Source organism: Gopherus flavomarginatus, chromosome 1 (assembly GCF_025201925.1).
Source record: "Gopherus flavomarginatus isolate rGopFla2 chromosome 1, rGopFla2.mat.asm, whole genome shotgun sequence".
Lineage (NCBI taxonomy): Eukaryota > Metazoa > Chordata > Testudines > Testudinidae > Gopherus > Gopherus flavomarginatus.
Genome location: NC_066617.1, coordinates 321,318,840 through 321,336,377, shown reverse-complemented (window position 1 = coordinate 321,336,377; position 17,538 = coordinate 321,318,840). Strand labels below are relative to the sequence as shown.

The 17,538-nt window shown below is 39.7% G+C and overlaps 1 protein-coding gene across 10 annotated transcripts in view; it reads left to right on the top strand.

Annotated features, from left to right (window-relative positions):
* NBEA (neurobeachin) overlaps nt 1-17,538 on the top strand; it is an 881,590-nt gene that overhangs the window by 826,406 nt on the left and 37,646 nt on the right. For 5 of the 10 annotated variants that reach the window (XM_050937099.1, XM_050937102.1, XM_050937098.1 and 2 more), the window contains 2 exons: nt 16,751-16,813; nt 17,136-17,225. In XM_050937099.1, the coding sequence (XP_050793056.1) occupies nt 16,751-16,813; nt 17,136-17,225 (153 nt within the window). The remainder of the gene's footprint in view (nt 1-16,750; nt 16,814-17,135; nt 17,226-17,538) is intronic. The other 5 variants (XM_050937106.1, XM_050937101.1, XM_050937105.1 and 2 more) reach the window with 1 other exon arrangement.

Sequence of the window (17,538 nt, the reverse complement as noted above, 5' to 3'; positions counted from 1 at the left end):
AGACAGAGGACTCCGCATGCTGCCCTTGCTTGTGGGTACCTGCCCCGAAGCGCCCATTGGCTGCGGCTCCCCATTCCCGGCCAATGGGATCTGCGGGGGGTGGTGTCTGCAGGTGACGGCAGTGCACAGAGCCTTCTCCCTCCACACACACCCCGCTCCCTCAGGGGCCGCAGGGACATGGTGCCAGCCGCTTCCGGGAGCGGCGCAGGGCCGATGCCACAGGAGTGGCAATCCCACGGGTCGGATCCAAAGCCCTGACTGGCAGGATCGAGGCTGCAGGCCATAGTTTGTCCACCCCTGCACTAACGGCTAAGCTCTGATTTGGCGAATGTGTGCATGAATCCTGTCAACTTTAGCAAGAGCTCCATGTCCAAATCACTCTGAATTTGTGTCTTCCAAGCACCTGAAATAGACCTTCCTTCTTTCACCATACATCCAGATTGTAGGAGAAATACCTTTATTAGTTCAGAGTGTTTTTTGTATGTTTGCGTGTGAGTTTGAAGAAATTATCCAGGGAAAGCCAAATTGAACAAATGAATTTTGCATTTAATTATGAAAGTGGTTGTGTCCGTGTTCATTCTTATCTCTTCAGGGAGTGAGTTCCAAAGCTTAGGTCCAGCTCCAGTGAAAGATCTGCCTCCTGCACTTATGAGCCTTTTCTTATCAATACACAGTTACTTGTTCTGGTGTAATTTCATTGAGTGCGACCCCTCCCCCATAAATTAAAAATATTTTTTATATATTTAACACTATTATAAATGCTGGAGGCAAAGCAGGGTTTGGGGTGGAGGCTGACAGCTCGCAACCCCCCACGTAATAACCTCATGACCCCTTGATGGGTCCTGGCTCTCAGTTTGAGAACCCCTGTGCTAAATGATGAACTAGCACTCGGCTGAGTCTCAAGGGTTAATACCTTGTTGTTAATGTAGCCTCTCACTCTACAAGGCAGCAGGAATGGAGGGGAAGGGAGATAGCATAGCAGACAGAGATAGACATACACCTTGTGTGTGTGGGGGAGAGAGAGAGAGAGAGAGAGAGAGATGCACACTGCCCCTTTAAGTAAGCTGACCCACTCAAGTGCATTGTCTTTTTAAGTGTATCAGGAAGTTGAGAGAGCAGCTGCTGCCCCAGGCTCTCCCAGTCTCTGTCCCTCCCCCTCCCCAGCTCTGTATGGAGAAGAAGGGGTAAGCAGGGTGTAGGAGCAGGGGGGAGAGGGACACCCTGACATTACCCTCCTCGCAGGAGGCTCTGGGAGCAGCTCCAGAGGGCAGGAGCAGCACATGGCAGTGGGGGGAGGGATAGCTGCAATTGCTAGCCTGCTGGCAGCTGCCGCACAGGGAACTTAGGGTAGCAGGGAGCTGATAGGGGGGCTGCTGGTCCACCCTGGTTGCAAGCCCCCACCAGACAGCTGCAACAGGCTGCTCTTTCTGCAAGCAGTGGACAAAGCAGGCGGCTGCCAAAGGTTAGAAGGGAGCATTGCATAACTTTAAACAAGCATGTTCCCTAACTGATCAGCAACAAAACAACTTTAACCAGGACAACTTTTAAGTCAGGAGGTCAAATAAGAACATTAGAACAGGTCAAATAATGAAAAATAATGAAAAATATGATTGTGAATATTTTCACAAATAAAAGCACTGAGCCCAATTCACTGTAATTCCTGAATCCTGTTATTGATTGTTCCTGAGGATTAAAAGAACTGAGGTAGTCATGAAAATATATGATTCCTAATAATTTCACAAATTGTTGCACAAATGGCTGTCTGACTTAGATGACCCACCACACAACACAGTTAACACAGAAATGTTCCAAGTGAAGAATTTGCACATAACTCATATAGCTGATAGTTATTTGCAGATGAATTAATGCAGAAAATCAGGACGAGTCTTGAATTAAGAAGCAAAGAAAAGAGTTCTTCACTAACCAAAAAGAGGGCTTAATTTATAATGAATATTATTTGTAATGAATAGGCATGTAACAAATGACCACTTCTAGAGAGCATCATTGATCTTCCACTTCTTATACTTCTCTGGAGCCATCTTAGAGTGTTTTCTCAAAACTAGATTTATAATCAGTACAATCCACATGAAACAGATAATTCCACAAGTGTCCTGCTTTTAATACAAAAATATGAACAATTCAGATCTTCTATATAAAAACTGCTTCTTCATCTTTAGATTTTTTATTACATGCTGTTGAGAGGTACTAATTATTGATTTGAGAAATTAGCAGCAAATACTTTACCAGACACTTGAAGTCATATTTTACTCAAGGTGGGTGGGGTGAAAATTACTGGCTGATGATTGTAGTGGTAATAGCTAGAAGGGGCGCCTTTTTCTTGATTAGCACGGATTTCAGATATATTGCACAGTCATTATTACAGCATAAATTAACTATTATTCAACACATTTTGCATGTATTAATTTGTTGCAGTAGATATTACTCAGTCTCTAAGTGTATCGCAATTTCAGTTATGGAGCTGTAAAACCAAACTTTCAAAATGTTTTAAGCATGTTGATAATGTGCCTTTTTAACGTAATTTTGAAGCCTGGGTAGAGCATATCTATATTACAGTTTTCCGTTTATGTCAAGAACAGAGAGTGGATTTTATGAAGAATGTTTTGTTGGAAATAATCCAAATGTAATTATTTCTTTAAGCTCCCTGAAAATTACTGTGTGCGCTTTTATTTTTAAAATAACAGTAGAGCCTACTTTAAAAAGTGAAACCATAAAACTATAATAAATATACAGAAAAGTTACAATTCTGGTCTCATAGATGGAATATTTAAGACTGACCTTTCAGTATTTGTAACTCTGTAGCACTTCCCAATTAGTCCCTTTTTGGCTTTTTGTTTTGAAGGTTTGCCTATTTTGTAAGATCGCTTTTGTGGCCTGTGATACATGAGTAGAAGGCTGGGGGCTGACTCATGCCTTACCAGCACTACCAGATTTCAGGTGTTTTTGCCAGTATAACATGAAACAGTAGGATCTGACAGAGTCTCAGCACATTGGTCAGAGAGAAAGGCGAAGGCAAGATTTAAGGGATGTGTTAGGAAAGATTGATGAGATTTGTGGGAGGAAAACACTAGTGAGAGGATGGGACCCACAAGAATGCCCTAATATTCTCCTTCCCTTCAGTTTATAGCATATACCTACAGCAAATATTGATACTCCAAAAGTTAACTATAGAATATCTTCGCTCCGGTTTACTGTCACCAAAATGGAGAGGAAAGATTAGCAAAACAGTAGAATAAGAGAGCCACATTTTTATCATGATTTACTGGATTTCATTAGCAAGAAAAAGGTTTCAGTCATGGGTTTTACTACTATTCTTTCAACAAGCAACTAGAAGCAGTTGAACATGAAATCACATTTTAATTTTTTATATAATTTTATTTTTATAAACCAAAAAATACTAAAATATGGCTATTATATACTTTGATTTACTAACTGTGTCTGTTTGTTTGTGTATTCCAAGCATTAAAAAATAATGCCTTTGGTGATCATGTTTTATTTCAATAATAAACCAGAAGAAAAAAAATCACAGTTGAAATACATTCCTTCATGAATAAGTACCATTTCTTTTGCATTACTGCAAACTCTCAAAAGGCCTGCTGTGTTGTTTGCTTCTCTATTTTCTTGGCTTTCCCGACAGAGTATGTTCTTAATTGTAAAGCAAGTGGAATAAAATATAGTGTATATCTCATATGAACCAGCTTTCCAAAGTATATACAAGTTACCTAACTCATGACAGGAGACATTACTCAATAGTTTAGATATTAGATTAATCTCTTATAGCATAAGGAAATATTCTCTAGATTTGACACTGTAGCCTCATTTATTTATATATCTACATCTAAAGATTATACACCAAAAATTCAAAGATGTACTTGATCTGTGACACCTGAAGTAAAATTAAACTGTGTAAAATAATAATATTCTGATTTGAACAAAATATTCCCTTCCCTATAGAAATTACCAGACAAGCTCTAGCACAAAAATCAGTTCCCATCATTTACTCACAATTGCGGCTCTATTATCCTCTCTGCTGGGACTCCATGCAAACTCTACCAACAGGGCTCTCTAAAGAGAGCTGTTGTATTGTTGCCCTCTTTGACTGCCCTAGCCAATGGAGGTGAATAAGTCCCTATTAGTTAATAGTCTATCTCTCTCTCCTGTTGTGGTGCAACAGCATCTGTAATATTTTATTAAGTTCTGGATGTAACCTTATTAGAAAGATTGGAGGGAGTTCATTGATGAGCATCAAAATGATGGGAAGACAGAAAAGATTGATTTATGGACAATACTTAAAGAGCTTGACAAGTGATGACTGAGTAAAGGGAGGGCATAGTAAATATCTAGAAATATCTGAAGGTTGCTGCAACCAAGTAAGGTAGAGGAATTATTCACTGTGCCACCAAAAGTATATATCACCACCTGGAAGGATATTCAAAAAGGAAAATATAGGCTGAACTTCAGGAAAAAGCTTCCTGACAGTTAGATGTAATTAGGCTATAAAATAGTTTCCAAAGTAAATTGTAGAATCCCTATTATTTGGGTCTTTTAAAACTAGAATGAACAACCACTAGAAAATATAGGGAACAATCTTTCATTGGCAGGAAGATAGACTGGATGATCTGAAACTTTCCCATCAGTAACATCTATTTTGTTGTGTTCCACTGCCAAGCTTGTAATGACCATAGTGTGAATCCAAATGTGTTGGCAGTAACTCCGTCACAATGTCAGTCTGTGTGATGAGTTTACCGTTGTAATTAGATTGGCTCCCATCATGATCCATTGCATTTTTAGAATTGTTTTTTTCTTTTTTTCTAGCTTTCAGGCCAATGACTTTTTTGTGTTAATTTAAAATAGCAGTTTATTTATAGGACTGCATTAAAAAACTGAATTCATTATCAGGGGGAAATTTTCATTATGGCCTGATTGGTTCCTTAGAAGATCATCATTGTTGTAGTCTGTCTGGAAAATCTGATACATTCAGGCTCCTCTACTGATTTGAATGGACTGGAATCCATTAAAATATGATACAAATGATGTTAATAGGTATGCTCAGCAATCATTATTTATCTGTTATTATCAGGGGGCTTAGTTTATTGCAGTTTTGCTACCACAACAACTGGTGTGGAATTTAGAGCTAGTCACAGATGTTAAACAAATAATGACAGCAATACTCACCTGTCTCTTTTTTCTTTTATATCCCCTACACTTGTCCTGTCCTTTTTTTTTTTTTTTTTTTTTTTTGGAAAAACTAATTAGTGCTTATTAACTCAGGTTCATGACCATCTTCAAAAGTAGGGAGGGGAGAGGAAAGGATGGGCAAGAGGGGAGAGAAGATTGAAAGAGAAATAGAATATTGAAATGGCATGGGGGAGATTGAATTGGAGACCTAGTGGAAAAGGAAAAGGAGAATGAAGAATAGAGTGAATGGAGATAAGATCAAAGAAAGGGGCAAAGCTATGGAGACATTTAATCTGTTTTAATTAAAAAAAGAAAGTGACTCCCTCTCCAAATTTGTCCTGCAGAAATTTTCCATATTTTCATTGTTAATTTTAAATAATTTTTAAAGCTCACATTTATGCTTTTAAAATAAAAAAAAATAGTTAGCACAGCTATAAGCAAGCACTGTTAAACCTCACAGCCACTGAAAAAGATTTTTAATTAGAAAAGAGTGGGTAAAGTTTGAAAGTCTAATTGAAACCTCCTGCTGGTATTACTATAATAATATTGTGTTTTTTATGGGTAGGTTGTCCCTGCCCAAAGGCCTCTGAGCTCCTAAAAAAAAAGTCTTAAGCAAAACCAAAGGCAATAGGGTCTATTAAATGGAACTAAAGTTGGTTCAGACAACAAAAACAAAACTACTCCCTCTAACTCAGCCCCAAACATACAATTAAACAGCTCTCAGACAGCATACAGAAAAACCTCACTAATCTGCAGCATGGGGAGGGATCCCTGGTTCAGATTAGTACAAATCTATGGGCATAGATGTTTCTGGTAACATCACACTCCATTCAAATCAGTGGAGGCAACACCATGCCAGAGCCTTGGCTTCACTCCCACCATTCATTAAGGCCCTGAAACAAGGTCAGGGCATTTAGAGTTCTTCATCTTCCTGGCTGTTGGTGATGCTGAAGTTGCATAACTTAGTTTGAACCCCCTAGCCGCCACTAGTGTAGCCCATGCCTAAGAAGTTAAGGGGGAGAAAGGAAGAAAATGAAAGAGGAGAGAGATAGGCAGGGACAATGTTATGCAGGACTTTGCAATTAAAGATGAGGAACTTGAATTTGATGTGAAATTGCAAAAAAGCCATGTGAATGTTGAAAGTTTTTTTTTTCATTTGGCACAGCAGCAATGAACAGAAAAGTGTTTCAGTAAATTTTATCATAGGACAGGAAATATACACGAGCATTATATAAATTATGGCTTCAGATTTTTATAGCACCTGCTGAGTGTATAATTCTGTAACATTTTAGAAAATCATATTATATAAAATTACAAGAAGAAGCAAATTACTTTTGCTTTGGAGAGGAATTTTTTTAAAAAAATTGAATAGAATTCTTCAACATTTTGAACAACTTTTTCTAGCTCAAATTTGCCCGCTTTGTGGCTGAGTGGCAATGAGTCCACAAGCCTCATGGATGGCCTACCCATTGAGAGTCCATGGTTGCGTGACAATGACATTGCACCATATTCTGTGGAGGCACTGGTCTCTCAAAAGCAGTTACATAATGTATGTTTTAACATTACACTCTCAGCCAAGTCAGCCCCCTTTGTAGCGGTGGATTCTGTGATGACTTATATAGCTGGCAAGAGGACTCTTTGGTTCCATCTTCTGTGCAAAGAACGAGGAGTACTTGTGGTACCTTAGAGACTAACAAATTTATTTGAGCATAAGCTTTCGTGGGCTAAAACCCACTTCATTGGATGCATGCAGTGAAAAATATAGTAGGAAGATATATATACACAAAGAACATGAAAAAATGGGTGTTGCCATACCAACTGTAACGAGAGTAAGGTGTGCTATTCTCAGCAGAAGAAAAAAAACTTTTGTAGTGATAATCAGGATGGCCCATTTCCAACAGTTACAAGAAGGTGTGAGTATCAGTAGGGGGATAAAATTAGCATAGAGAAACAGTTTTTACTTTGTATAATGACCCATCCACTCCCAGTCTTTATTCAAGCCTAATTAAATGGTGTCTAGTTTGCTAATTAATTCCAATTCTGCAGTTTCTCATTGCAGTCTAGTTTTGAAGTTTTTTTTTGTTGGAGTATTGCAACTTTGAGATCTGTAATTGAGTGATCAGGGAGGCTGAAGTGTTCTCCGACTGATTTTGAACATTATAATTCTTGACGTCTGATTTGTGTCCATTTATTCTTTTACATAGAGACTGTCCGGTTTGGCCAACGTACATGGCAGAGGGGCATTGCTGGCATATGATGGCATATATTATATTGGTAGATTTGCAAGTGAACGAGCCTCTGATATGTGGCTGATGTGATTAGGTCCTATCATGATGTCGCTGAATAGATATGTGGTCAAAGTTGGCAACAGGCTTTGTTGCAAAGATTGGTTCCTGGGTTAATATTTTTGCTGTGTGGAGTGTGGTTGCTGATGAGTATTTGCTTCAGGTTGGAGGGCTGTCGGTAAACGAGAACTGGCCTGTCTCCCAAGATCTGTGAGAGTGAAGGATCGTCCTTCAGTATAGGTTGTAGATCCTTGATGATGCGCTGGAGAGGTTTTAGTTGGGGGCTGAAGGTGATGGCTAGTGGTGTTCTGTTAATTTCTTTGTTGGGCCTGTCCTGTAGTAGGTAACTTCTGGGTACTCTTCTCACTCTGTCAATCTGTTTCTTTTTTTCAAAAGTTTATGCTCAAATAAATTTAGTAGTCTCTAAGGTGCCACAAGTACTCCTCGTTCTTTTTGCTGATACAGACTAACACGGCTTCCAGTCTTAAACCTGTCTTCTGTACAGTCAGCCAGCCAGGGAAGAAAATGGGAAGTGTTCATGCTCAGACATGGTGGAGCCTAGCTCTTCCTCCTATCTCAAAGTGTGTGTAGTAGTGATCCTCAAGAATGGAGAGTTGGGAGAGCTAAGTGGCTCTCTCACAGCCTCACCCTCCCAATTAAAAGCCGTCCTGGGTGTCCAGGGGGCATCTTGCTGCCATTGCTGCCTCACTCTCTCTCCTTGTAGTTCAAGTATGCTGACCTGTGTTTCTAGGATGCTGTGGATCTGACCAATCACTGTTCTTCTGGATTAGGAGGGAATTTTTTTCAGTGAGCCAAACTGCAGGGTGTCCAGAAGGTTTTTCACCGCCTCTGCAGCATCATGAAGGCACCTTCTAGTTTAAAAAGAGTAAGAATGGGAATTTTAATGGCAGGAAAGACATATAGGAATGTTAACTTTGTTGTAACTTGCCACCAGTATCCATAGGCAGCTGGTGAAAATAGTTTTGGGGGAAGTTGAACCTGCTCCCCCCCCTCACCTCACAGCCATTTCTTCTGTCCTGTGGGTCTGCACCGCTCCCCGTGCCGGCCTGTGGGCTCTCACTGCTCACAGATTTGGAGGAACCCATATCTATGTGCATGCAGACAGCGCCCGCCTCATATGATGCCCCACCTCATCCTGTTTCTTGCTGGTGGCTGATGGGGTGCGCATGGGGCTGATGAGAACGTGGTTTGGTGGAAGCAGAGGGGTTGATGGAGCTGGGGACATGATAGGATGATGTGGTGGAGGAAATAGTGGGACATGATTATTATCAGAGTATGAACATGCCATTTCTTCTGAAGGGGAGCCCTCATGGAGTAGTCAGGAAGAACACCACCTCCATGGAACTATCCCGACCCCCTTAGAGTTGTCAGGAAGAGGAACCTTCTCCCAAGTGCTCCTCTCATGAGGTTGCCTTCCCTCCCCATTGAGCAATCAGGATGAAGAGGTCTGCCCCATTGGGGACAGATAGTGATTTACTCACCTGAGAGCTCAGCACACTCCTATTGGCCTCACTCAGGGTCTCCAGCATCATATGGAGGGGGAGAAAGGTGGTGTTCTAGCCTTACCCTTTATCTTGTTGGCAGGTTAGCATGAGGGAGAGGGAGAAACATCTCTGGGCTTGACTGTCCGTGTGTGTGTGTTGTGGGGAATGGCCACTTCCTGAAGTGCCAGGGCATAGCGCCATCCTGGATTCCAAGTGCAGGAGTGGCACTCCAGAACACTCTGGCAGCACTGTTCCTGAGACTGGAGAGTCTGAGCCCCCCATAACCTTAGCCACCCACTACCTATGCCAGTATCCAGTGCAGATAAAGGTGGTAAGGGCCAGCTTCCAGAGACCCAGGATGTGGCTGGTAGACATTTTGCCTGTAAGGAGAAGGGTAGACTTTAATCTTCATAGACTGAGGTCCCTCTTTGTACCCTCTTTTCCACTCACAAAGGAATGGCAAGAGGATTTAGTGGTGGACTGAGCCCTACAGGTTAGGCTGAAATGGCTCAATCCCAAATTATTGGTTATTTGGTTTGAGGCCATTTAATCTCTCACTATATCCAATAAAATACCTGATTTGGAGGAAGAGTGGAGGGCCAGATAATGCCCTTCCCCACTGTTAAATTATTCAAGTTGTGGCCTATCACTTAAATCTACCCTTGTGCCCATGTTTCATTCACTTGATCAAATAACCAACTGCACTGAAGAATCCAGACTAGCTGAGTCACTGCTTGTTTGTAAAATGCAACCCTTCTTCCCCTCCAAATGTGCAATATTAAACAGAAATCAATATTCTTAACCTAATTTATCAAACATCCTGAAGATACTGATGCCATTTAACAGCTGTAGACGCAAATAAAAAAGCAATATCTCACACCATTAGTACAAAACAATAACATTTTCAGGTTGTGTATGCTATCCACCAATGGGCTGTCAATCATGTTTGCTCTGAAGAACAGAGTGCTTTGGGGCTGTTAATCATGCTGGCTGTGTGAGAGAGCGCATTAAGAAATACTGTGCCACTATTCACTGAATACAAAAATAAACGTGTATGAAAACAAATACGGATTAAAACAACGAGGAGTCTGGTGGCACCTTAAAGACTAATAGATTTATTTGGGCATAATCTTTCGTGGGTAAAAAACCCACTTCTTCAGATGCATGAAGTGAAAATTACAGATGCAGGCATTATTATACATGAAGAGAAGGGAGTTACCTTACAAGTGGAGAGCCAGTGTTGACAGGGCCAATTCAATCAGGGTGGATGTAGCCCACTCCCAATAATTCATGAGAAGGTGTCAATACCAAGAGAGGGAAAGTTGCTTTTGTAGTGAGCCAGCCACTCCCAGTCCCTGTTCAAGCCCAAATTAATGGTGTTAATTTGCAAATGAATTTTAGTTCTGCATTTTCTCTTTGAAGTCTGTTTTTGAAGTTTTTTTGTTGAAGTATGGCTACTTTTAAATCTGTTATGGAATGTCCAGGGAGATTGAAGTGTTCTCCTACTGGCTTTTGTATGTTACCATTCCTGATGTCTGATTTGTGTCCATTTATTCTTTTACATAGAGACTGTCCGGTTTGGCCAATGTACATATATCACATTAGTAGATGTGCAGGTGAATGAGTCCCTAATGGTGTGGCTCATGTGGTTCGGTCTTCTGATGGTGTCACTAGAGTAGATATGGGGACAGAGTAGAAAACGAGGTTTGTTACAGGGATTGGTTCCTGGATTAATGTTTCTGTGATGTGGTGTGTAGTTGCTGGTGAGTATTTGCTTCAGGTTGGGGGGCTGTCTGTAAGCGAGGACTGGCCTGCTTCCCAAGATCTGTGAGAGTGAGGGATTATTTTCCAGGATAGGTTCTAGATCATTGATGATGTGCTGGAGAGGTTTTAGCTAGCCCCTGTAAGTGGTGGCCGGAGGTGTTCTGTTATTTTTCTTGTTGGCCTGTCCTGTAGTAGGTGACTTCTGGGTGCCCATCTTTCTCTGTCAGTTTATTTGCTCACTTGCACAGGTGGGTGTTGTAGTTTTAAGAATGCTTGATAAAGATCTTGTAGGTGTTTGTCTCTGTCTGAGGGATTGGAGCAACTGTGGTTTTATCTTAGGGCTTGGCTGCAGAAAATGGATCGTGTGATGGATCCTGGATGGAAGCTGGAGGCGTGTAGGTAATTGGTCAATAGGTTTAGGTATAGGTTGGTGTTTATGTGACTGTCACTCATTTGCACTGTAGTGTCGAGGAAGTGGATCTCTTGTGTGGAGTGGTCCAGGCTGAGGTCGATGGTGGGGTGGAAATTGTTGAAATCCACATGGAATTCTTAAAGGGCCTCCTTCCCATGGGTCCATATGATGAAGATGTCATCAATGTAGCACAAGTAAAGGAGGGATCCTAGGGGACGAGAGCTGGGGAAGCGTTGTTAAGTCAGCCATAAAAATGTTGGCATACTGTGGGGCCATGCGAGTACCCATAGCAATGCTGCTGACTTCAAGGTATGAGTTGTCCCCAAATCGGAAATGGTTGTGGGTGAGGACAAAGTCACAAAACTCAGCCACCACATGCCCCATGGCCTCATCAGGAATACTGTTCCTGACAGCTTGTAGTCTGTCCTCATGTGGAATATTGGTGTAAAGAGCTTCCACATCCATGGTGGCCAGGATGGTGTTTTCAGGAAGATCACCAATGCATTGTAGTTTCCTCAGTAAGTCGGTGATGTCTCGAAGATAGCTAGGAGTGCTGGTAGCATAGGATCTGAGGAGAAAGTCCAAATAGCCAGATAATACTGCTGTAAGAGTGCCAATGCTTGAGATGATGGGGCGTCCAGGGTTTCCAGGTTTATGGATCTTGGGTAGCAGATAGAATACCCCTGGTCAGGGCTCTAGGGGTGTGTCCATGTAGATTTGTTCCTGTGCTATAAGAGGGAGTTTCTTGAGCAGATGGTGTAGTTTCTTTTGGTACTCCTCAGTGGGATCAGAGGATAGTGGCCTCTAGAATGTGGCGTTGGAGAGTTATTTGGCAGCCTCCTGTTCATAATCCAACCTGTTCATTCTGACTACAGCACCTCCTTTGTTGGCCCCTTTGCTTACAATGTCAGAGTTGTTTCTGAGGCTGTGAAGGGCATTGCATTCTGTACAGCTGAGGTTATGGGGCAAGTTACGCTAAGGACAAGTAGCCTTTTCAAGTTACCTTTGGGACCGGTATCCTTCCCTTTCTCAATGCAATAGATGAGCACTGGATTTTGGCATAACTGAAGGTACTTTGCAACAGGAACAGATCGATCATGTAGGACAAAATTTCTGTGGACTCACCAGTATCGTGGAATTAACAATTAAAGAAGTGCAGAAAAATTAGGAGAAACATAATGGAGTTTTGGTGAAAAAATATATCCTAGAAAGCTTAACTGAACATTGCAGTAGTCTTTGACAAATGGGAAGAAAATAAAGTGGCTCTGTAGCCAGTAATGTCATTGTTTTATTATTTGTAAATAAAAATATAAGTAATTTTAAGAAATCGTCCCACTCCTTCCATGCTATTTAGTTATCCGTAATTACATGCATTAAAGTGATTTATGCTTCGTATTTTACATAGGCAGCGTTAGTCATTATTTTCAAAGAGGGGCTAATTGACTAGATGGACCAGTGGCTTCTTCCTCAATAATAGTCCCTGTGTTTCTCCGTGTTCATCTTAAAAATATATAGGAGGAAAATAACAAATAAAAAGCCATTATACTGTAAAATGTTTCTGTTTGTGTTTACAAGTTCAGTCAGTAATGAAGAAACCAATGTCAAAGAAACACTTGAGTTTTCGGGTTTTTTCACATCTAATAAATGTGCCCTTTTTACCCATTATACCTGAAGAAACAAAGATTTCCTCTGTCATTTAATGGAAGAATTGATTTCTGCTTCTTTTATGTGAAAATAAAATACTCACCCAAAATACCAAATTCAGCGGCCACATTAAGAGAGAGACAAACATAGTTGCATGTTCATTCTTCAGGAAGGTGACAATAGGGCTTGATCCTGAAAGGTACAGAGCACCTTCAGCTTCCCAGTGCCCTGGCATATGTCGAGTATGTCTGTAAATGTGAAAATATAAACCCAAGCATCTATTGCTCATGAGCAAAAGACATAATTTTTAGAGTATTACTTATTGTAACTAAGATGTGTCTATATTGATGTACAATATATGTACAGCATGTTTATCCATTATCTACTCTATGAGAAGCAATATTTTTATTTTGAACGTTATAAAGTTATATTTTTTCCTGGTTACATAAATGAGGGTGTTTGAGCTGGATGTCCTTTTCAACTTGCAAATGGCATGTAATTTAGCAAATTCATTTTGTTTCCTGTGGAATACAACTAACAGCTTTGGGACAGGTATCCCCTAATTCCTTCCTTTATGATCTTGTTTTCTTTGATATAAGACCTTGCTTTCTGTGATATAAAATCTTGACCATACACTACCAAATACTCCCTGAAGTGTTTGAGTACAAATCTTGTTTTATGTGTGGAAAAACAGCAGGGAGTCTCAATTCAGTTCCTCAAATTGCTTTCCTGCAATGCCTTACTAAGTAAGCTAAAACTAATATAATTGTAGTTTTGCTGTTTCAAAGATGTTAAATTTGGTAAGCTAGTGCTTTCAGAGCTAATGTTCTTTCTACATTGAGGACATTTTGAAGGTGAAATAAAAGTAAATGTAATTCTATAAGAAAAATATTAAATTAGCTAGAATGATTGAGTGTTTCAAGGAGTGCTTTGTACATTGGTACTGAGGACTTGGTGGATGGTAGAAAGGAAAATGATGCATTGGAATAGAATTTTAAGGAACATTATACAAAGCAAGAAATGTGATTATTAAGAAAAAACAATTCTATGCCTGTATAGGTCCTGTGATTAATTTGAAATACTGTAAGTGCCCCGCCAGTTATACAAAAATTGTTTATAATAGCTATTTCCTATTCCTGCCTGTTGCTTGAATTACTAAAGATGTTCTAGAGAATCTGCTTTTGATCTGTGTATTCCATGATCTAGTACAGTTTTTCCCAAACTTGGGACACCGCTTATGTAGGGAAAGCCTGTGGCAGGCCGGGCCGGTTTGTTTACCTGCCCCATCAGGGCTGACGGATGACAGCTCCCACTGGCCATGGTTCGCTGCTCCAGGCCAATGGGAGCTGCTGGAAGCAGTGCGGGCCAGGGGCTTGCCCTGCACAAGCAGTGTCCCAAGTTTGGGAAACACTGTTCTAGTAAATTGAGCCCAGAGCTAGAAATCAAGAGAACTGTAGTCTACAGGTCTGTTGCATCTTATGCTGGGGTTATATTCCGCAGTCAGCACGTAAAGCGAAAATCACGTATAGTCAAAATTACATTGAGTATAACGGTGGGCAGAATCTCCCGCACTACAGGAACAGTATTAAAATTGTTATTTTTCTCTTTTTTTTGTTTGTTTTTTGCTGACTGCGTAAAGCTGAAATCGCGCATGTTACGCACGTAAGATGAAACAGACCTGTATTCCCAAATTTACTGCAGCTATGCTGTGTATCCTTAGGCAAGTAATTTAACCTTTCTGTGTCTCATATAGAAAATGGGGATGATAAGACTTGTTTACCTCACTAAAGTATTTTGAGCTGTGTAGAAGAACAAGAGCTACAGACCTGCAAATTCTTATTATTTATGGTGCCCCTTGTGCAGTAGCATAGTAATGTTACATGCATTTTAAGAAAAGCTATTTATATAGTTTCATTTCCTTAAAAAGTTCCAAACATTATTTTAAAAGGACATTTTCACAAGAAAAAGATAATACTTATCATTCATAGAGGAATTTAGGATTGTTTTGTGGTTTTGTACTTAATATCTTTGTGAGTAGAAGCTGATAACAATACCCAGTATTGCCTGTTTACAGATTAAGGTCTTGATCCCGGTACTCATTCAATTCACTGCCAGGATTACCAGTAACTTCATTGTTCTCAAGATCACTAGCATAAAGTAAAGGTAGTGAGCATTTACTAGGACATCTTTAGTTGTAAAATAATGATACTGTTGACAGGTAAGTTTTAAGTGTCCATCTCTTGTCATCTGAACAAGTCATCCTGGTTTTCCATGGTATTCTACCTTTCTCTATCCTTCGCTATCATAAATCTTCTTGGACTGCAAGGCAAAGTCAAAAACATTTATGTAAATTGACTTTATAGCTGAGACTGGACAACATGAGACCAAATGAGTGAATTAGAACTGGGCATCACTTTACAAAATGTAATAATTCATGTCACTGCTTCTACAAGAGGAGAAAAGTATCAGTAATGCAACCACTCTAAAAGTTGGTCGAGGAATGGTTGCTATTAGTCCTTGTTTGAGCTTATGAACGCCGAATTCTCACAAATTGAATCAAAAACTAAAAAGTGTTGTTAATATAAAATACCGTCTGTGTTGACGTAAATCAAGTTTGTGTGTGTGTGTGTGTGTGTGATATTTTAGATAATGATTATTCTGGCTATTTAAAATACAGCTACAATGGAAACTTGCCAATTTGCATCAATGTCTGATCCTGCATCCTTGGAAATGAAGTAAATAGAAACTGAATGTGCTCATCAGTTTCTAAGTGATACTCAGCACCTTGCAAGATAAGGCCCTGGGAGATCCATTGCAAACTAGCAAGTTTTGTGACTTAGCGAGTAAGCAATTATTATAAAAACAGGAATAACGCATCACAAAATGGACTTTATTCACTCAGAGCCTGATCCAAAGCATATTGAAGTAAATGGAAAGTCGTCATTGACTTCAGTTAGACTTTGTCTTAGATTCTTATTTTGTCAGTATTTTGTCTGTGATAATTCATTGAATATTAGCAAATATATTGTAATATATTTTTTAAATATTACCGACATTTTAGATGTCCTATGTTATCTATTACAACCTCTTTTTTGAGAAATGGGGAGAGGCCAGCAGTTGTTTTGTGTGAGTTATAAAGAATACATTTAATCATACTGCACATTGAAGAGGTTCCTACTGCCTCTTAAATTGTTTTAGAAGAAATAATATAATTCATCAATGTGATTTATATTTTAGGGGGCTTTTTCATGTGCTGATTTTGCATGCTAAGATGAGAAACTCATTGACACAAATAAGAAAATTATTTATGGCACGGTCCTTTCAAATATATGGGTACATACTACTTAGTGTTTTTTTTTAATCAACTGCTTAATTTAAAGTGTAGTTCTGGATTTTCTGAAATCCACTGAAATGCAGCCTGAGTATCTGAAAGTCACGGAGAGTTCTTAAATAGTATCATTAGTGGAGGCAGTAATAAAAAAAATTCCAGCAATTGTTTTAAATATACCATAAAAACACTTGGATGTCTGAGTGGGTTGTGTAGGTTGTTGAAACATCTCAGTCTGTGGGCCAGTTTCTCCTGTTTGTGGAGTTACTCTGTTGTACACTGAGAGCAGAATTTGGTGCTGAAATTTAAAGTTGGAGTTACTAATTACCGGTATATATTTCATGGTTTTACAACTGTCGATTTTCTGTGGTGTGAAAACTCATCCAGAATAAACACAAAAACTAAATATTGTCTTATCTGGTAAAATAATACTACCTAGAAGTTAGATAATTATCTAAAGACTTTTATTGTAACCCCTGTAGCTATAGTGTATCTTGAAATGATATATTTCCAGTATTTTTTATTTTTAACTGTTGTGTTAGTGAAATTGTGATTATTTTTTTTCTTATACATTATCCGTGAATTTTGTTTCTCAATTTGCTTCCCCTCTTTTAAGATCCCAGAGGCATATTTTATTAGAGACCCTCATACTTTCCTCCTTACAAAGGACTTTATTAAGGTATATGTGTTGTATTTGGTGCAAAGAAATCTCTCAAGCCCTTAACTGCATGTCCTCACAGGTTAACATTTTCACATGTAACCCCAGCTATTGGAAATAAGATTGGTTATTTGGTTAACTGAAGCATGCTTGAAAGGAGAAGCAGAGCTTGTCTACAAAATACTAACACTTGGATGAGTCTGCAGCCTGAGAGAAGAGCACCCGGTGAATTTTCTGGACTTTTTTCATGGCTGACTTAGGATTTGCTTGCATTGTCAAATAGTGCGTTGACCTATCTCTTTGATGCATATTGATTATGACAATCACTCTCCTTTCCCTGCAGGCCATGGAGGCACAGATACAGAACTTTGGACAGACGCCATCTCAGTTGCTTATTGAGCCACATCCGCCTCGGAGCTCTGCCATGCACCTGGTGAGATATAACTGCTGGTTGAGAATTTATATCCTTTCAACCTGAGAATCCTTTGTAGGTCATAAAATACCTATTTAGGTAACAGTTTCTTTTCATGCCCTGAGTTGCCTACAATGCCATAGCCCTTACTCTGTGCAGACATTGCATACAGGCTCTTAAATAGCACGATGGAAGTTGGAATAGCTTTAACTTCCTACAGTCACTGACGTCTGTTTCCCAATCTTAGATTTAAAAACTATCTTCATAAATATGTAGTTGCTGAGTATAACTGCATGAAATAGAAATGACTGCATGCTTTTCTCATATGGAACAT